Source organism: Drosophila kikkawai, chromosome 2L (assembly GCF_030179895.1).
Source record: "Drosophila kikkawai strain 14028-0561.14 chromosome 2L, DkikHiC1v2, whole genome shotgun sequence".
In the NCBI taxonomy this organism is placed as follows: domain Eukaryota; kingdom Metazoa; phylum Arthropoda; class Insecta; order Diptera; family Drosophilidae; genus Drosophila; species Drosophila kikkawai.
The window spans coordinates 23,715,716-23,737,126 of record NC_091728.1 but is presented as its reverse complement, the minus strand read 5'-3'; the positions used below and the strand labels follow the sequence as shown (position 1 = coordinate 23,737,126).

Sequence of the window (21,411 nt, the reverse complement as noted above, 5' to 3'; positions counted from 1 at the left end):
AAAATGATTTAATGAACAGAAGAGACAGGCATAAAAAATACATATTATTTCTTTTATTGGTAATTAGGGAAATCATCGATTGGAATATCAATTATTTTCCTAGTTTCCAGGGCGGGCAATAATTGCGAAAGTAATTAGAAAAGCTCCAAACACTAAGTGGAAACTGTCATCATGCGAAATCGCACAAATTGTGAATTTAATGGCTTGGCTGGGGCCCGAACGACCCAACATTTTACCACGAACAAGTGTGTCTTTCATTACGGGTCCGGTCCTTTCGGCCAAATATATATTTACTACACATGTTTTTGGGGTCGAAATCGTTTGTTCAGTGGAGCGCAGCGCCGAAATGTAACAAAATGGAACAAATCGAGCTGGCGCTCTCCCTATTGTCCTCCCCTCTTGCCGTAATGTAAATTAATTGCCTGCTCAAATTAGCCAGGCCCAGGAACATTTTGGACATTATGAGGGGGGTCCCTGTGCAATTCCAAATCCCAATTGTTGCCACACAACATCCGCCAAATAACAATTCGCTATTAAATATACAACAGCGAGCAGGTAATGTCAGGTAAACAGAGCGGGCAACTGTCGCTCGTTACTTTTAATCAGTTATCAAAATTTATGGGCTGCAATTTGTCCGGTCAGCGCGAATATTTCGCATTATATGCCCAGCTCGTGGTCCATTTTCCCCCATGCGGAGTTCATTTTCAAATATTTACGGCAATTAAATGGAGTTTGGCATTGCACTTGCAAAAATAAATAAGTATTTAAAGTATAATAAATATCTTTAAGTTCTAGGAGAGTTTTAAGAACCTATAACCTATATTCAATTAAATAGTAAACTACCTTTAAATTTGAAGTATAATATATCCCATAATTCCAACTAATTCCCCTATTTTTCTGCAAGTGTCTTTGGCATTTAAAGTTAATGAGAACGGATATTCGATATTTTGTGTGGAGCGGAAAAACCTATTCGCATTTGATCCCAACCGAAGGCCGCGGGCCAAACTAAATTTGAGTTTCAGTTTACTGAAAACGTTGGCCACTCGAATTACCCAAATGCGAGATGTGTTTTTGCTCAACGTTTTCTGTTTACTGTTTCTGTTTCTGTTTTCTGTTTTTGTTTTTGTTAGCCGAAATAGATTCCATTGGAGTTTTAATAGTCAAGGAGATGGATATCCCAGCACTGGCAGGGCACATTTGGTTGTTTATCATCGGCTGGAGCAGCTCCGAACTTGGTTGCTACTTGGCAAAGCCCCGCGGCTGTTGACCCAACAAATGGGAGTGGTATTGGGAGTGGGAGTGGGAGTGGGCTTGGCTCTAGGGGGGATTGGAAGGATGGAGAAGCCATGACGGGGCAGGAACCGGGGAACTGGAAACGCTAAGCAAACAGAGCCGCGAAAGATGGCGGAAGGAGCAATCGGTGGAAATAAAATATTAACTTAGCCCCTGCTCTAGCTCACGATTCAATTAGAAGCGAAAGCCATTTTATAATTGAAAGGGGGAGTAGGGAGGGAGGCGGAGCCCCAGGCTGGAAAGCCTTTTCAATCTGTGCCTGGCTTCGGGGAGGCGGAAAATAATACACATCGATAAATATTAAAAGAAAAAGAAATTGAGCAGGCAGCGGCAAAGATTATTATTCATTACGGAATCGGGATCCTCCCTCTTATATCCCCACCGAAGTAATTGAAAAGTTTGTGCCCCACTCTGGCGCATCTGATGGATACCACCACGGCCCTCGGCCTCCTTTGGTCTCAGAAACATCAGCAAATGTTCAATTTGTCACTTGCCGGAGGAGAAGCAGGGGGCGTGGCCGACTGACAGATGATGCGTGTGACTAAGCGGAAAATTCTCAGAGGAAACTTCTTTTTGGCCTAGTTATCCCCATTTCCACTCCCTGATTATGATTGAGTTGATGTAGTTAATATGCTATCGACTAAGATGATGACTGCCGTGCAGGATGTCTGCCTGGTCCATCCCCTCGAGATGATTCCTGGCTGCTTGTCTGCTGCTCCATTTAAATCAGTTACAGCGATTCCCCCTTGGAAAACAAGCAGCCAAGCGAGCACACACACATTGCCATTCGTTTATTTATCTTTTGAATTATTAATGCATCCGCTGAATGACTCCGAATGCCGCAGGAGGCGAGGGCCAAGTCAACAGTACTTACTCCTGCTGGCTGTAATGAAGGTGCTGAAGATGTGGCTGAAATGGAAGAGCGGTTTGCTGATGCCGCTGATCTGGCCCTTAATCAAGTGGGCCTCCTCTTTGGGCGCAGATAAGTTTAATTAAAAAGACCGCAGCATTCCTCAGCAACTATCTTCAGTTGCTTAAACTTTAAAATTCCAAAAAGCTCGAAGCCAAAATAGATAAATTGGAAAGCGGAGGCAGCAAACTTTTCTGATTTCGATTTTTATTTCGGCTGGAAAATAAGAGAAGCGAGAAGAGAATTGGTTAAAAAGGGAAAAATAGAAAATGGAGAAAGAGATTGCCATGGCGACTGGAGCAGTTTCGGCCGCTTCTTGGCAACAATTTCATTTTGGGAGCACTCGACTGTCCCGGTTCCATTGCCATGCCTACGAGACCCTTTCCCAGTTCACTCTATCCACTCTTATCCCACCCCGATCCCCGCTGCAGTTGGAATTCCTTTCGAGTTACCTGCACACGCAACCAGCTAGGATGCGGGGCCAAGATAGGAAAGCAGGGCAGGGCAGGAGCAGCTGAATAAACACGTAGACCAAACAACAATGGCTGGGAGTGGAGCGGGGACGGTGGCTAACCACCTGAACCACTGGAACCACTTGAACCACAAACAGTGCGAGGCCAAAGTTGCCCCTTTTCCAGTTCATAATTTATGCCAAAGAAACACATAAATATTACCTCGAATTTATTAAAGCTTTCGCTTACCACCACCAACTCGACTCGTGTGTGACGTAAGTGAATCCTTGGATGGATCTGTCTGGGCAACCCTGAGCTGTTAATCTTCCAGCAACTTTCTAATTACTTTTGCATGGGCGAAACTTTTTATTTAGCTTTTACAAATTGTTTGCGCCACTGAACCACACAACACACTCTCTACAAAGACTCTTCCTAATCCCCAAATACACCAATGGGTGACTGGGGAATGTGCTCATCCTTTGTCAGCTTCTCCTCCGTTTTTTACAGCCTGATTTGCACTAAACTAAATCACTTTCTATTCAACAGGATCTGGACTTTAACGAGGACACGAATGGGAAGGCAGTTCAGGAGGAGGCACTGACCAGACGTGCACAAAGTGACAAGCGATAGCCACAAAACAACACTGAGAGAGGAGGGGAGAAACCAGGAGGAAGTTGACAGGAGCTCAGCCAATAAAAGCCAAACGAACCAGTCTGGACCAAATTCGGACACACCGATGCATAAGGCAGGAGGAGGAGGAGGCACCAGCACAACTCCAGCAGAGGAAGAGCAGCAGCAACCGCAGCAAAACAAAACTGGAAAAGTTGCTCCAAAAGAGCCCGAGGAGAGGGGACAGGCCGGAAGCCGGGGCTGAAAAGTTCCCAAATTTGGTAGACAGAACTGCTTCCAAGCCCCAACCGGAACAGTTAGCAGTTGGAATTTGATTTTAACGCTTCTCGTAGAGAGACTGTTTGTGGCACCAGCAGCTGACAACCATCACCAAAAGCAGGTCCAATTCAAATCAGCAGCAGCGGGAAAACTTCACCCGGAAACTCCTCCACCCTCAAACTCAAATCCAAAGCCACGCATCGATGGCCACACATTGAGATTGGCTGTCACAGAGTCACAGATCGTGAGGAAGTGGGGCTGTGGAAATGTTCGTCACCCTGGGCGACACATGCTCTGACAATTCATAGACTCCCCACGGAACCCACTAAGCATAACCATCACCATGGTCCGCCATCCGCCGATCCTCCCACTGCTCCTCTGCCTCGCGGCTTGCACTTGGTGGGTGCCCTCGGTCAGCGGCTATCTGAACATTTTCATCAGCCACCACGAGGTGATGAAACTGATGGGTAAGTCCAGTCGAAGTCCAGTTCCTGTCGCTGCCTAATCCATTAATGAAACTCGGAGGGGGACTGACACGCCCCATTCCAGGAGCAGAACTCCCCCAAGCTTGCTCTATGATTAATAGTTGGAGGCCAAAGTGCGACGGGACAAATTCATTGATCCCCGAACACGAAAACACAAACAATCCTCGGAGTCGCAGGCCATGTCACAGTCATTAATAGTTCCGAAATTATAGTTGACCATTAAAGGGAAGGAACGTAGCGGAGGAGTGGGGGAAGTGGAGGGTACTGGAGGAGAGGAGGAATATAGTGAAGGAATACTTAGTAAGGCGAAACCAAAACAAATCGCACACAAATCGATTTCCGCTGTGCGCCTACCCTCACCTTGCTGACAGCTGCAAGTAGCTTTCCCTCCTCCCGTTTTCCATTTCCTTGTTCCACCACTCCTCCTGTTTCCCCCACCCATTTTTATTCCTCACCTTCCTCGCCTTGCTTGCTGATTCCTTGTTTGTTTTCTTGTTTTTCGGTTTGTTGCTCCACGCGAATCCTTGTTATTGATGGCGCCGGCTCCAGATCGAGCCAAGGCCAAGTTCTCCCACATTCAACTCCTCCGCCTCGCTCCCCACTCCCCCTGATGGGAGTTACATGGATTTCATAGACGTGCCAAGGCGGAATGGCCTCGTGCTTGTCGTTTGGCTCGCGATTTCCTGCTCCTCCAGTTGATTAATGGATCCCAGGAATAGAAGCGGGGAAAACTCCGAATCGGAGGTAGCGAGGCAGGGAGGAAAGCTGGCCTAGTTCGCGGTCGCTACTCCGCCAGCACTGAGTTGAGCTGGTCGCAGCATTTTCCGGCACTTAACTGTAATTGGAGCATAAATGCTTCCATCTCATTATGCAGGCTCCGCTTCCTTGTTGCCAAATCAGGGCACTTCAATTAGTTGATGGCGTAAAAATAATCCACATCAAGTGGAGATGGATCCCGGATTGATGGATGAATGCTCTGCTCTCTCCTGCTTACTCTTCAAACTCGGTAATCCATCTCTCCCCGGCCTGAATGCACCCAATCGCATTACAGATCTATGGGACAAGGAGGTTCCTTCCCGGCAATTGCACTTTATAAACAACCCATCATCCGCGCTGTCCTTATAGTCTCCATCATTCCCTCCGAGACTCTTGCAAATAGGATTTCATTAGCGACATTTCAAAGGACTTTTCCACGTTGCTTGTTGTTCTGCAATTTCCTTTCCCGACAGACAGAGCTTCCTTTCTGCCCAGTCCTCCATTGTAGCCTCTTTTTTAAAGAGCTCGTTATGTCTTTAACGACCAGTTAACACCCCTGGCCCTGCCATTCCTCTCTTGTTGGGACGGTTGCCACCCCTGGAGTTGTTTCGATTTGAAAATTAACAAGCAGCGTGAAATCAAACAAACTGACCCTCCGCCTCTTCTGATTCCACCCACCCCGAATGGAAAATGCCTGTGCATGATTTTCCAAGGCTTCCACCTCATTTCCCTGCCTTAGCATCTCCATGGAACCTGTTCATGTGGAAGGCTCGCTACGGTTGCATTACCCAGCCCCAGATTCCTTTACGGAACCTCTATTTCCGCTTTTCTTTTGCTGCATTTCCCCACATGGAAACCTGGATTGTTCCCACCACTTTGTGTCGCACTTGTCGGCTTCTTAGGTGACGTCTTCGGTGTCTCTTTGTAGGAAGTGTAAACAAAGTTCATTGCAATATTCCTATTCCTCTCGACTGTCACAGAACCCTTGAGTTCTGATTCCACCAACTCCCGCGATCCCTTCGATGAAGTGTCGACAGCATTAAAATTAAATATTTTCCACGCCTTTGTTGAAGTTTTTCCGCCTCTGAGCCCAATTTGGATGTGTTGTCCCAGCAACGAGCAATTTTCCCGTCTTCCCTCACTCCCTTTCTCAGCTCCCCTTCCGCCGAAGACTTTCCTGTTCAAGGGTGCGTAAAAATGCAATTTCAACAAGTTTCGCTTTGATGTGCACACTTTTTCCTGGCCGCCCTGCCACCCGATCCCTCTGACCGGCTTCCCTTGCTACATCCCCACCATCCCCAGGGCGGACCACAACCTTGGGCGGGTAGCTGAAATATTCCCCTGCAAATGAAAAGTTAATGCAAAAGAAAATTATTTTTAATGAATAGAAAACAGTCCCAAAATCCCCACATTAATATACTCCCCCTCCATTTCTCCGTTTGACTCGGGCAAGAGTCCTCGCAGGGGTGGCTTGGCATCTGGAATCCATTTTTATTGCTCCGAAATCAGGAAGCAGGGGGAGGTGAGAAGCGGAAATCAGAAACTGTGCCAATCGAGCGAGAGTTTCCCATCTCCGATTCAAAGACAATTAGCAGGAACTGCCAGGGATTCCCCTTTAATAAGCGACGAGGTGAGACTGCCTCCCCTGAGATCGGTAATTGGGATGTACCGAAGGGGGATGCACTCTCCCAACTAATGACACTAATTATCCTCTTAATCTTTTATGCAAATTGTGTCGCCTCGCAAGATCTGAGATTCGCCCCCTGTCCTGGAATTGCTCCTCCACTTTCCCCGCCAGAGCTCACCTCCCTTCCTGCGATTATGAGTTGCGGTTGCAGCGTCACGTGTGCGCGGCGGAGTCATCGAGACAATCGCAATGGCAGCTACTATAATTACGGCCAGGGGGACAAGTCGGGAGGGGTATTAGGAAGGCATTAAGCCTGCAGGAGAGGTGCACCAAGGACAGGAGGAGGACAAAACTTTCGCAGGCAAAGTTGGCGGCTCCGTGATATGAAAGACGAGCAAAGTTTGACGCTGGCAGCGAGGAGAGGGATTTGTGGGGATTTGAGGAGTTATCTGGGAGCAGGAGCAACTCGCTGTGGGGTGAGCGATGCCAATTGATGCTGTTTAAAGTGCAGTTGGGCTTGTGCTCCCTGAGAAGCCAATTGAGGTGGCAAAACTCTCGCAGGGATTGAGGGAATCGGGCGATGGAACATTTGTGACATCCCTGAATTGAGGGCTGAATTAATTGAGGCAGTCACTTATTCAAATGCCTCCCCTCCAGCATCCTCGATGCGGTTGTCAGGTCAGAAAGGAAGCAAAGGATGGATGAGGACCGGGGAACATTGTCCTTTTCCTGCGTTTGTGCATATTTGATGGCGAGCACTTTGGGGTTCTGTTTGTGTTTTGCCACTGGTTCAAAGCATCCTGGGACAGGAGGCAGCAGCAGGTAGTTGGAGCAGGCGGAGAGCTGCACTCGGAGCCCAGGTTAAAAACGCGATGGGGGGCAAAGCAATTTGGGACTCGAAAACGAAACCGAAATGGAAATAGAAAAGTAGGAAAGCGGATGGGATACAGAATCAGTCTGAAGATGTAGATGAAGCTGAGACCTGGATGAAGGCTAACGAAAAATGCTTTTTCTTGTTCTGTAATTGGATTTAAAATTGTTTTGAGCAGCGAGCGCGCGCTTTGTTCTATCCTAAATGCAGCACTATCGCCTCCTTCCTTCATCATCTTCCCTCACTCAGTCTGCCGGAAGCGGAATTGCTACATTCAACATCCGGCGGAGTCAGAGGAAGAAGCAGCGTCAGAGGCAGCTCAGCTAGAAGCGGGTAAACATCCAGGGTTCCACTCCCACTCCAGCTTCCAGTTTCCACTGGTGAATAGCTAGCTTGGGCTGATCCCGTGGAGTGAATAATGCCTCCCACAGATGAGGGTAGCTGGGCGTCTGGCAGGAGTACAGGGAACAGAAGTAGCAAGGGCAACAATAAAAGCGGATGAAGAAATTTAATTTCACGTCGTTTTAACTCAAGCAGCTCGTCTTTCAATGCCAGCGGGTGGGGAACAAAGATCAGGCTCTACTCCGGGACTTCTCCACTCGATAAGCCGTGGAAGCCGATTCCCTCCGATGATGAAGCACTCGCAGTTGACACCTTCTAATATCTCCTTCCTAGGTCCTTTTTTGGGACAACTTGAGACTCGAGACTCGACGCCCTGCCTCATCGCCTGCTGGTGACGGATTCGATTTCGATTATTATTGTATCTTGGGTTTTGTTTACTCCCCAGCATTGTCACCTCGGGTTGCCCCTTTTTCCCCGTTTTTCACAGAGAAAATCAATTTCCGCTTAATGGTAGAGACGCTCGAGGGGAGAGCAAACAGCAAATGCACGAAGTTTGCTCAGCGGGGGAGTCCCTCTCTAAAGTAAATTGCGGGGAAACTTTCGCTTTACGTCTGCAGTGCATCCGCATCCGCATCCGCTCTCACATGCTTTCCTTTCGTTTGCTTCGTCCCCGCAGGACTCGAGGCGGACCTGTTCTATGTGCACGAGGGATCCATCAACACGTACGCGATGCACTTCACCGTCCCGGTGCCCGCGGACGTCCACGAGCTGGAGTTCTCCTGGCAGAGCCTCATCGCCTACCCAGTAAGACCCTACTCCCACCTATCCAGGTATATAGCCTGCAATGATTAACCAACGCATATCCCGAGCAGCTGCCCTACTCCATCAGCATTGAGTACAGCAACGACCAGGAGGCACTGGGCACGCCCACGCTGAGCATCCCGCACAAGGGTTTGGTGCCGCAGGAGATCGAGTCCTTCCTGGTCTACCTGCCCTGCACGGGCAACGTCAGCCTGCAGCTACCCGTCAACGTCAACATGGTGGTGCGTGCTCCTCCCCGCTACAACGACACCCGGCTCCACTTCAAGCGCAACAAGATCTGTGCGAAAGGTGGGTTCAATACCCGGAGACTCCGACTCCTCCATTAATCCATCACTCATCCATTGCCGCTCACTTACTTGCAGGCATCTCACCTGAGCCCAATCAGTCGCCCGCCCCTGCCCACGCCCCCTCCCAGGGACCCGCCCTCCTGAGCGCCGCCGCCTGTGCTCTGGGCCTGGTTTTGGCCGTGGGCCTTGTGGCCAGCATGATGTATGTGAGGGCGCGCAAGCAGCTCCGCCAGGACTCGCTACAGTGGGTTACCTTTTGCTTCTTCTCCTCCTCAGTTTTTACCCATTAACACTCTGTTCCCCCTCCAGCACGAGCTTCACCACCGCAGCTTATGGCAGCCACCAGAACGTGTTTATCCGGCTGGATCCCCTCGGAAGGCCTCCGAGTGCCACGGGGTCCTACGCCACCATCGCCAGCCTCAACAAATACCCGGCGGAGAGCAAGAAGTCGTGCAGCATATTCGACCGTAAGTTCATTACCCCGCCTCCTGCTTGAGTGACCTCTAATCCTGGGAGTCGCTCATCCAATCCACAGGTTTCCGAAGCTCTCCCACTCCCACCCCGTACGCCACAGCCCTGCTGCCCATGAACCACGAACAGGCCGCAGAGACGATTTACTCCAAGCCAGAGTCGATCTGTCCCTCGAGGATTTCCTACTACGCCTCCTCGCAGCTGACCCAGGTGAGTACTCCACCGTTACAACTATCTCCTCCACTATCGGCCGTCCCAGGGGTTTGATTGGATTTGAAATGGGAGCTCGGACTGGGGTCCAGCGAGAAATCAAAGCCTTTGATATATTGCGACACGTGGCAGGCGCAAATGGAAATCGAGATGGTAATGGGCATGGCAATCCCCTTGAAGCGGTCTCTGCTTTCCTTCCCCGTTGCCTGGGCTACCCTCTAATTTGTCCCGAGCACCACTCGATTGCTCCCCAGGCAGGGGACCCTCCTCCCCTCTTACTCTTCCAGAGAGCAACCTTTCCTCGACGATAAAAATTAAATTCTAATTTATATTTACGAGCTGATAAAGCTCCCGTAGTGCGTTAAACTCGAAACAAGAGCCATTCATAAATATGCGGCTTTGCTTTCCCTCCGCCTCCTCCCAAGGATGTCTGGATGTCGGCTGTCTGGCTGCCTCGGATGGGGAAACTTTCGTGCGCTCACGTACTTCATGTGGCAGGTGTGCCGCTGGAACTCGGAGGTGGAAGCTGCAGAAGGTGAAGGTGAAGGCGACACACAAACCCAGTGCCTGGCGACTGAAGTGATGTGAGTCTCTTGGGGGGAACGAGGAACGAGGTGGGATGTCCGCTTAGATAAGCAAAAGGTGCTCCACTGAGGCAGACGCAGACAGTCTGCCCCTGTGTGGTTATCTTGGCCTTTGTTTCCAAGCCACCGGGTTCTGTCTCACACCCCTCAGGTGAAAATTAGCAAACTTAATCCGAACTAACCGCAAAATACACCCAAACCGATGAGGTTCCACGCGGAATGTACTGAAAAATCTCCCATAAACATGGCAACTGATGTCTCCTTAAAGACAGCTCCTCCCCTCCCTCTCTGGGGAGCACATTAGCATTTCTTTCGGGCCAAGTTAACTTCTTGCTGCTGTGGAAATCTCTGCCAAATTGGAATAAATTATTTAGCAGCCTCTTTCAATTGTTGTCCTTGTAAGCATTCCGGAGACCCAGCTCTCGGATTTTTCTAGACGCGCTGCTCCCCTCCTAGACACTCTCCCTATCTCCATTATGACTCTGCCATTTTCGTCACCAAGTTGTAACGCAATTTCCATCGACGCATAATTAAATATTCAATTTCCATGGAGACTTTTATGTGCTTGGCTTAAAGCATCCCCTTTGGCCTGATCCCGCTCGTGCTCCTTGTTTGTCTAACGATTTCTGTTTGTTTAGACTTCAATTTCATCCTCATTAAGGGAACAGCCTTCAATTGACGCTGGCACTGCTCCTAATCCATTCCCTTACATGGCTATCGGACGCCACACAATGCCAAGAGTCATAACCATTTGAATTCGCCTCCGATTCCCTCTCTATCTCTATCTCTAGTGGAAGGACGTACGCATCCAAGCAGGGGACAGGGAATTAAATGAATTCTCCCTCTCTGTTGCTCTGTTTGTCTGCATGTATCTTCTGGTATTCCCCCAAATTGAGGGAAGTATAGCGGCGATGGAGATGGAGATGCGGTTGGAGAGGTTGAGGGTGCTTGCCATAATTATTGTTGTTCCGTTCAGCTCCCCCAACTCCAAGTACCAATCCCCTCCCCTTTTGGGCCATATGTGTGAGCGTTAAGCGAAGTGTACTACATTTTGGGGGCACAAACAAGGAACTAGAGAGCAAAAGAGAGAGAGGAAGAGCAGTCTGGGGCGAACGCACTCATTTAGTCAAACAATTATATCCAAGTGCACACAGATACACTCACACATCCGCACTCTGGCCCTGTTCACTTGTGTGGAAATATCTCATTTGTGCATGGAACCAACCCCCGCACACCCGCTCCCTCGTCCTTCTGATTCTATTAAATCAGTCTATAAACGTCGGCCAAATTGCTTTAATGTGCAGCGAAAGTTTAGCTAACAACAGTGCTCGCAATAGCAAAGGCCATAACAATGGGGTTGGAAAGGGGATGATGGGGCCCTTGGCCCCCCCTTGGAACGGGAGCCATGCTTAGGGGTAAAGTAGTGGGACATAACAATAAAAACAGCGGCGAACAGAAACCAGACTACAGCTGTTGAAACATGCCTTTGTGCTTGTTTAGAAACATTTGCAAAATATTATTGCAGCCCCAACAACAAAAGGCAGTCGTCCTCGGGGGATGGGGATGGGGAGAGCTGGAGCGGATGGAGCGGATGCGCCATGTGCAAACAGAACGGAACAGAACAGAACCTAAGCGGAGGCATTAGTATATTGGATCAGGAGGAAAGAGGAATCAGAGCAAACAGCGGAATCATGGGAATCAGAGCGGGAAGAGCCAAGAAAACGGCAATGGGTTAAGCAGAAGCCGAGAACATCGTGCGACGCATTTGAATGGCATCATTACAGGGGAAAGTTTGCCAAGTGCGTGGGCGTACTCCCAGAGAAGAAGCGGAAAGTACAGCGAGAGGAAGCCAGGGAAAGCTTGAAAATTAATTTCCATGGAGCTGCGAGCATGTCTTCCTGTTTTATGGAGATTACTGGATCGACAAATGGCTGGCCAACCTGGTTAAGAGCAGGAACACGAACAGGTGCTAATTAAAAATGTTGTTGTCGCCCCATTAAAGAAATTTGTAAATCAGCAGGGAAGGGAAGTCAAGCTCCACGGGGGGGGGGGGGGGGGGGGGGAACTCTTTGGAAAAGGTTTCTGCGCTATCTGGGGGGAGCTAGGTATACGGCTCCCCAGTTAAAGCTGGGCGGCACGTACTCCCTTAATGGATTTGCCGCTGTTGTCCCTTTTGATTAAAACACATTATTGACATTTGTGACAAAAGGGGAGGTGTACCATAGATACAGCTTAGAAAAAAAAGTAGCGTCTGGTCTGATTGTGACAGTAGACAGTTAATGGGTGTCGCGGTATGTGACCCGCCAGGTGATGGTGATTCCAAGGGGTTAACCTTAACCTGGCGAACAAAGGCTGCCAGCGCCAAAGGTTGACAAATTACCCAGCCGTCAGTCGATATATATTTTTTGTGCCACTCTCTTTCTCTCTCTCTCTCTCTCCGTGGCTGGGGGATTCCCCCTTTTTTTGGCCTGACTAGCTGCGGCGGATGCTTTTGTCCGGCATTACACTATATTGATTGCTTCCTGTCAGCCGCAGGAGAGACAAACGGAAGTGGCGGATGTTTCCTTTGTTCCCATTTCCTTTTTGTGGTGCAAGGACTTGGGCAGCATTGTTCGAGGCAACGCTTTTGCGCTGCACTTCAGTTTTTACAACACTTTTGACATCGTCCTTCGTCCTGGTGGCGAGTTAGAGAACAAGATTTCTCCATTAAAATCTGTCAGAGCTTTAATTGACAGTTTTCCAATTGCATACAAGTTTGCCTCCATTTGTAAATTAATTTCATTTGCAGAGTCAACAAACCGAGCAAATCAATGGGAATTCTCTGTGGAACGTATGTAAATTTTATTAAATGCAGAGCCAATGGGGAGAGGGGCGGACCAGGTGAGCGGCAGGTCACGCGATGGCTAATTGAAAGGCAATTATGCGTGATTAAGTGCGTGTAAGCGGCGACTTTGGTTAAGTATAAGCCGCCTTTAATTAGAAAGCACCAAGCCAAGTCAGGACCCCGACGTCTTCGGTCTTTAATTATGCATTATCCGAAAGGACCTTTTTGTGAGGCCCCCGAAAACGCTTATTAAACGGCGCGCGGCTAACGAGGTCGCCTCATCAAATTGCCATGCATCAAAGGGAGGAGGCCTAGGAGGAGGCTACACGGAATCGATCAGGCATAAATCAAACGAAATTCAAATTAGTTTCCCCGGCAAATTAGAAGGCACACACAGACACCCCCAAAATCCTGTTCTGTCCTGCCAACAGCATCGGCCTCGAAAATACCAAAATAATGAGAGTTCAGTTAGTTTGCCACAGGAAAAAAAAGTCGACTGAAAAGTCAGACAGAAGCTTTCCACTTTGATTAAAGGCTTTTCCTGGCAGAGGCAAAAGGGAAAACTCGTTGTCAGGTAAATTGAAATATAATTGAGCTGGCAGCTCCACCTGGCAGCCGGTATTTCGTCGTCGTTCGGGTTCCACTTCACTGCCGGGGCTTATTAGGACAAGGCGACAGGTCGTATGCGTGATGTGCGCAAACCGTTGTCATTGTCGCACTAAAGTAAAATACTGTGCGAAAGGAAGGCTCCTATTTGCAACAGCATCAGAAATTTGCATAGTTTCATTTTGTGTCAGAACCAAGTGTGCATGTTACAGTGAGTGGGAAAGGAGTTTACAGAGGGAGGAAATGTTACAACTAAAGAGATTGAACCTGTCTTATAAGGCTTGTAAATTAAACTGCATTCCAATTATTAGTAAATTTTGTATTTAAATTTATTTAGTTTTAAATAATTTATAATATTTGTATGCATGTTCTATTAATTCATTAACCATTACTTTTCACAATTACTTGATCATATTTTTTTTACTTTATTTTTATACTCTTTAATAATTTTTGAATAAGATTTAAGAAAAATTATAATAGTATGTGCTTATTAATTTGCATTTATTTGGTTTGAATTAATGTCTAGTATTTATAAATTTATTTATAATTTAATATAATGTTTCCTAATTAATGTTTTTATTTATTTATTTCGTTTACTACTATATTAATCATTTAAAAACTATATTATTATTATTATCCAAGGCAAAACAATATCATAATAACATTTTATTTCATTTATTTTATTATGCAAGAGATTATTAACATTTAGTTTACGAATTTTTTATTATTTTTCTTTAATTAAATTCATTTTACTTCCTCTAGCTAAGTTTTAAAGCAATCTTTATATTACATTTTATTCCATTTCTACTCTAAACTATTCATTAAAATATAAGAAAATTCTTAAATAACTAATAATTGTACTATTTTGTTATTCTAAGTATAATTAAATCTAAATTTTATCGAAACAATCACCAAGTTATTCCACAATTTCCGTTGAAATTAATTAATTTAAAATGTACCTCAACTTTTATTGTTCTTTTTTGTGGCTTCAGAGCGAACTCTCTGCCGCAGAATTTAGTTAGGGGTTTCCCCACTCGAAAGTTGCAGCGGTGAGACTTCATTAAAATATTTACAGCCCCGCCCCACTGTGCCTGGTTTGCGGGGAAAACTGTGCGAAAATATGTGTTGCTGCTGCTGTTGCTGCTTTTCTCGCTTTTCCCACTTTTCCAGCTATCGCCGCTCGCCCCAGTTGTCTTGCTTTCCCTGCTGATGTTCTTGTTGTTGCCTAAAAGTTTGGCTGCACTTTGGTTTGCCGGCAAGTGACGTGCTGACGGGCGTCGTCCTGGCAAAATTGTCATCAAGCGTTTTTAATTACAACCCATGTGCCATGGGCGGGGGGCTTGATTTTAGGGAGGGGAAAGGGCAAGGGGAGATCGGAGGACACTGACGGCGGTTGCGGCTGTTGTTCCTGCGGGCAGCCATAGAGCTGCAAGTGACATAAGCAAATCAGACGCCTGTCAAGTTGTATGTGTGCGCTGCTTACGTCATCAGCAGGAGGACGGAGCGACAGGACAACAGGACACCACCCCCATCGGAGGCAGGACACCAACCACACCTCCCATCCCCCTGTTGTCATTAGAAATGTCACAACAAAACAGAAACAGCTGCAACACTGTGCCCTGGTCCGTGTGTATCCTTGACGGCCAGCTGGAAATTCGGTTTGAAAATTCAACCCCCCCTGCCGGTATCATAGCAATGCAGTCCTGAGACCAGCAATTGGCAGCTATTTTCGGTCTACTTGGCCATTTCGAATTTCCCGTTTTCTCCATTTTCCCCATCGAAAGCCAAGCAATAATGTCTCCTCTTTTGACATCCGCATTTAATATTCCCCAATCCCGGGCAGAGATGAACATTTCCATTGGCAATTCGAGCGAGAGCTCTCTCTCTCCCATAAAATCTGGTTGCCTCCAATTCCCCACTCCATTATGGGGAATAAACATTGCCTCGATTTCGATTTAATTTCCACAGACATTTTCCGATTTTATTGGAAAACGTTCAAGTGTATCCCCTCTCTGTGTGTGCATGTGAATCATCGTCGATTAAGAGTGAAATTAATAAAGTCAAGTGGGCACAAGTCATCTCAAGTGGAGCATTGCTTCATTTGAAACTCGGCTGAGTCACTTACGAATTGTTATTCTACTTTGAAGTGGTCTCTTCTTAGTAGTTTTTAAATGTTATGGCATGATATGATAAGATTGTAAGGGCAATCTTAACTCTTATAGGTCTTAATTAACCTACCTAAGGGTCTTAATTGGCGTGTGTTTTATTGAGTTTTTAAAGTCAGCAGAGAATTATAATACTTTTTAATAAATAGTCTGGGTCTTAACTAGTCTTAGGTGGGTAAAGAAGGTACAGAAAAACTCTCTTTATAAGACAAAACTGTCTTAATTCGGAATTAGACTAGAAAAAAGTCGTTTTTATCTTATTTTTAACACCCTTATTAACCCCGAAATACACTTCCTTAAAACCAAACCCCTTTTTTCTGGCTGTGCATTTGCGAATTAATAAAAACTACCCACTGGATTCCCTTATAAATGGCCTTTTCCGCGGCGAATAATGTTAAACCGATTAAATGAATTCTAATTACACTTGAGCGAGGCTCATTAACGCGCATCCCAGGCACACAACAAAGAACGCAAAATGTATACCAGACAGGTCCTGGCACCGTGCTGTCCTGTGTCCCTGTGAAAACAGAGGAGTTGCTGGCGAAGTTTGAGTTTTTGCATGTGAAACTACGGGGATTTATGGCTCAGCCAGGGGACACGCCCCACCAATCCCAACCAGCCACAGGAGCTACAGCTGGAGTTGGAGTTGGGTCAGGAGCTGGAGCTCGACCTGGAGCTGAAGCTGACGCTAAAGCTCTCCCCCCAGCTTGAGGGTCCACCACCGGACAGCTTTGATGATGGAGTGCGATATTGTTGCGTTTTAATTGAATTTTCTTTGTGGGGCGACAACAGCGACAACGAGAGCAGCACGACAAATACAACAAAGGACAAACTGCAGGAATCACTGGCGCCCGGTTGGAGGGTAGAACGGTCGGGGCTTCCACTCCCCCTCAGGAAAAGTGGCAATGAAGGCAATAATGAAACGAAATTCACTAACAAAAGGCAGCCAACTATTGTTTTTATTGCCTTTTTGTAGCTGCAATTGTGTGTCGGCGACTTCCTTCTGGCGGTTGTGTCCTTTGTGGCCAGGAGCTCTTGTCAGACCACACCAAATAATATAATTCCCCGCATATTGCCAGCGGTGGCTTTTAATAAAAGCGTCATAGCCATACACATCGCCATCGCCGTCCACCTGCTGCTGGCTGATGGAGATTTAGTGTCCAGGGAAAGCCAGTGGAGATCCCACTTGAACTCGGCCGCAGTTATGCAGATTTCTGTTGGAATTGTAAAGATTTTTCTTGTGTTTATTAGACCGAGGTCGTTCGTTGATACCCTGTACTGAGTAGAAAGGTATATGGGATTTGGATTAGGAAAATATTTCGTTAAATTTTTGTACACTCCTACAAATATTTTGTATTAAAAGTATATTAAAGGGATTTCCAAAACTATGTTATTAAATTAATCAAGGTAAAAACTGAAATTAACACTGTTTTACCTTAAAAATTAATCATTATGTTTGGTTTGTTTTTTCGTTTTGGCCCAATTTAAAAATATTTATAAACTTTAGATGTTTTGCAAACGCCTTTTGGGTATGCAACACATTTTGCAGTGAGCCAGCCGGGTATGCATGGTCGGGAAACATTCTTTCTGGTCTTATTTTTTCTGCAACTGTTTCATGTTTTATGAGAATAAATGTGCTGCGTAGGCTGGACCTTGAGTGGGTGTGAGCGAAGAATAAATGCCGCCTCCCTTCTGGTTATCTGCTGCCATCGCAGACTTTGTTTGCACAAGACGAGTTCGCAATTTCCTACAGCTGAGCTCCGGTTCCGCCTCCTCCGCCTCCGTATCCTGGTCCGTCTTCAGCCAATTCCCCTCCCGGCGGCTGTGCAAACATAATGCTCTGCGAATTAAAGCTTTTTTGCCAGCCAATAAATTATTCATGCTGTAAGACAACTGGCGGTTCGAGGGGCCAAATTATAGCTGAGGCGAGAGCAGGAGTAGGAGCGGGGGCTTCAAGTCCCTTCGAGCGGAAACGGAACTCAATTCATTAAAATGAATGAACGCAGGAGGAGCGCAGTCGAGTGCATGACTAACGGTAAGCGGATGCAGGCTGAAAGATGCAAATCCGGCAGCTGAAATTGCCTTTCCTGTTGCCAAAGTCGCTGCCATTTTGCCCTTTTGCGGGCCCTAGTTGGTCCAAATTAGATGGGCTGCGGAAATATGGAAATTTATACAGTTTTCCCTCTAACTCGAGGGTGATGGTTTGCTTACTTAAGCAGAAACCCTTTTTCGGGGCGGCAATCGCATATAGCAATTGGCTCAACTTGAAGCGAAAGTGAGTTTGGCGGCGTTTAAATATGTGAGCAGCTAAATTACGCATTCATTAAAGCATATATTATTAATCGAGGCTTTCTATTTCAATTAAAAGTTACCTCAATTTAATGTTGATTTTATTTTCCATAATTTCCAGGCCTGCAGCATGTCCACGCCGAAGAGCAGCCGCGGCATTGGCCAGTGCAACAGCGGCAGCGGGAGTTTGAGTCTGTTTGGGGGCATTGCCACTGGGAGCACCATCACCATGGCCAGTCATGGTCACGGCCAGGAGAAGGCCAACCAGCGTCTGCGCCGCATACCCAGCGTCCAGCCAGGTGCCTTAAGCTACGAGGAGCTCATCAAGGAGGGCACCTTTGGCCGCATCTATGCTGGCAAACTGGGCGAGTCCTGCGATGCCCTGGTCAAGACGGTCATCGATGGCGCCTCACTCACCCAAGTGGCCTGTCTCCTGCAGGATGCCTCGCTGCTGATTGGTGTCAGTCATCAGCACATCCTGGCACCGCTGCTGGCCAATACAGAACTACCGGGTCCGCCGGAGATCGCCTATCCCTATCCGTCCAAGGGCAATCTAAAGATGTGAGTTGATAACTATTATTTGTATTTAAACTATCATCATGTAAAGCACGTTATCATATTGACTTATTGTTTTTCCAATTTGTTTTCCTTCTCAGTTACTTGCAAAAGTCACGGGACTCCAGCACGGCCTTGAGCACCCGCCAGCTGGTTGAGTTTGGCCTGCACATCACCAAGGGCCTGGCCTACCTGCATTCCCTGGGTATCGTCCACAAGGATATTGCCACACGCAATTGCTAGTGAGTACAGAAAAATTTCATATCCTCTTTTCTATAAACAGTTTTAAGGCTCTACCGATAAAATCTTATTGATACCCCATGTAATCCTGAGTGCAATTCCTATGCTCATTCTACTTATACAGCCTGGACGAGGACTCCTACGTGAAGATCTGCGACAGCGCCCTGTCCCGCGACCTCTTCCCGGACGACTACGACTGCCTGGGCGACAACGAGAACCGGCCACTGAAGTGGCTCTCGCTGGAGTCTCTCCAGAAGCGGGTGTACGCCACCCAGGGGGATGTGTGGGCGCTGGGCGTTACCTACTGGGAGCTGGTCACTCTGGCCCAGATGCCGCACGAGGAGGTTGATATATTCGAGCTTACCAATTACTTGGCCGCCGGCTTCCGGCTGGAGCAGCCCGTCAACTGCCCCGATGAATTGTGAGTATCCCGAAGTTCCCGGTGAAAAGAGTATGCCTGAAATTAAGAATTTCATCCTATATCTTTTCCCATTTTCCATTTTCCTTGTAAACCATTCACGAAACCAGCTTCACCGTTATGAACTGCTGCTGGCACAGCGAGGCCAAACAGAGGCCGACGCCCTCGCAGCTGCTGTCGTATCTGCAGGACTTCCATGCGGATCTGGGCATGTACATCTAAGCGAGAGGAGGGACTCAAGGACTCAAGGACTCTGGGGAGCGAGGAGCGAAGCCTAAGATAAATTAATTGAAACTTTTGCATTTTAAATGTGAGATTAAATGTGAATTTACCTGTTAGAGTTCGGCGCAAAACCAATTAAAATTAAAGCCAGCTAACTTCAGATGCGTAAGCAACACACGAACACACAATAGAACACAGCTGCACGCTAAGGGTGGACCTCAATGGGTTGAGAGATTAGCTATTAAAGGGTTAACTACATGTGAATAAACATTGAAGGAAAGGCTAAAGCCGTTAAAGCCCAAGTATGAACAAGGTAAAAGCTAAGGCCACGCGGCGTATGCGTAATGCAATTTATAAGGCAGGGGCCACACGGCGGATGAACGATATCAACCTTTACCATGTCATCAATATTGCATAAGGACCACACTGCGTATCAGTGATATAAATTAAAATCCAATCACTGTCCTTAAAGCACACAGCAAGCTGATACAATTTATAAACAACTCAATGCCCTTAAGCCCCGCCTAGGACATCACAAGTCAAACGGCAATTGAGGTCCACCCGATAATATAACAAACAGTTTATGGCCAGTCGATGATATAAGGAAAACTACTGAAAAGGTGGTTTGAGCATAACGTAAAACTGAGCATTTAAGTAGCTAGCAATTGAATAACAAACACTCAGACACTCACACACACTCAGATACAGACCGTAAATGATAAATGAATGTGAATTATTGATGTGCATATTTTATTGAATGTGTGTAGAAGCATAAGGAAAGGGTAAGGAGGTAGAGAAGGAAGCCTAAGAAAAGGAAAGCACCGAAAGGGGAGTTGAGATGCGACAACAGGATGCGGAATCTTTTGTTCTCGAATGTTGTCCTCGATTGTTACGAAAGCGATATATTTATTTACCTTGATTATTATTATTATTACTATTGCGTACATGTCATAAGGGAGGAAGTTCAAAACAGAATCTGAATCAGGTGAAAAGCGAAAAGCAAACAGCAAATGTTAAACCGATGGCAAACAGCACACACTATAATACACACACACACACCTAGGACACCCGTAGGCACACACTTAACTCCTCCAAGGCTTAACCCCTCATGACCCGCATATTGCACAGGATTTGATTTTGTGAGAGCCATCGCTTAGTTGCTCAATTATATCAGGGCTGTACTCTCCGCTCCTGACAGGACACGCCATTTCAAATGCAGATGCAGCTGGGATTTCTCCCAGTGCACTTGCATCTCTCGCTTCCTCTAGCTGTCATCCGAAAAGCCCCAGCTTAAGATGTCCTTGTTGTTTGTTTATGCCTTTTAGTTGAATTAGCCAAGAATTGTTTCTGTTTCTGTTTCTGCTTCTGTTTCCATTTCCCTAGAGTTATGTATTAATTTGCATTTCCGTTAGCCAAAAGCCAGCTGGCAACTTAAAGTTGTCAAGTCCCCCGAAGAACAACACCCCCAAAAACCCATAATAAAGACACTAGTCGGCAAGGAAACTGTTTTTTGGGGTATAATGGGATGGGTGACATCGATATTCCTCGGATTAAGCTTGTTTTAAAGCTAAATATTAGGGGAACTATCAAGTGATAGCCTGAGCTATATCACCCATCCCCATATACTCCCAAAGTGCTCCATCGGCTAGGGTTACTAGCTAAATAATTGCCATGTTAAGATGGCTTCAATTGAACGTAGCTTAAATGTTCTCTGTAATAATTAAAGATATAAAAATACACGCACTCAACTAAGAAAATGAAATAGAAAATACTACAGTTCCGACCAGCAGCTGCTTATTCATCTAGTTACGTAAGCTTTCGCCATATGGTTTACTTACGCTCTTACGCTCTACTAGGAGGGAGTCACGTTACTAAGGCAAATACCGAAACTGGAAAACTATGAAGGCAAAGGATCTCTGTCTGCATTTTAATAAATATATATTCCCGAAAAGGCTGCCAGGCAGCCTTTAGACACGCACACCCACAACACACACTCAACACACACAGACACACCTAGAGTTATCCTGTATTTCGAGTAGATTATAAAGCTAAGGGGGAGAGCAGGAGCTCTCCGATGTCACTACTATAACTAAC

The 21,411-nt window shown here is 46.7% G+C and overlaps 1 protein-coding gene across 1 annotated transcript; it reads left to right on the top strand.

Annotated features, from left to right (window-relative positions):
• Positions 1 to 3,857: 3,857 nt before the first annotated feature.
• Drl-2 (Derailed 2) lies at positions 3,858 to 19,537 on the top strand. The gene is made up of 10 exons (XM_017176354.3): positions 3,858 to 4,010; positions 8,301 to 8,428; positions 8,497 to 8,734; positions 8,809 to 8,977; positions 9,043 to 9,200; positions 9,269 to 9,414; positions 18,004 to 18,443; positions 18,539 to 18,679; positions 18,802 to 19,098; positions 19,206 to 19,537. The coding sequence occupies exons 1-10, from the start codon at positions 3,887 to 3,889 to the stop codon at positions 19,315 to 19,317; spliced, it is 1,953 nt and encodes a 650-aa protein (XP_017031843.2). The 5' UTR covers positions 3,858 to 3,886; the 3' UTR covers positions 19,318 to 19,537.
• Positions 19,538 to 21,411: the final 1,874 nt, after the last annotated feature.

Coding starts and splice junctions, on each gene's coding strand:
- Drl-2 (XM_017176354.3), top strand. CDS start 3,887: ATGGTCCGCCATCCGCCGATCCTCCCACTGCTCCTCTGCCTCGCGGCT. Junction 8,429..8,496: donor AGAGCCTCATCGCCTACCCA/GTAAGACCCTAC, acceptor TATCCCGAGCAG/CTGCCCTACTCCATCAGCAT. Junction 8,978..9,042: donor CTCCGCCAGGACTCGCTACA/GTGGGTTACCTT, acceptor TTCCCCCTCCAG/CACGAGCTTCACCACCGCAG.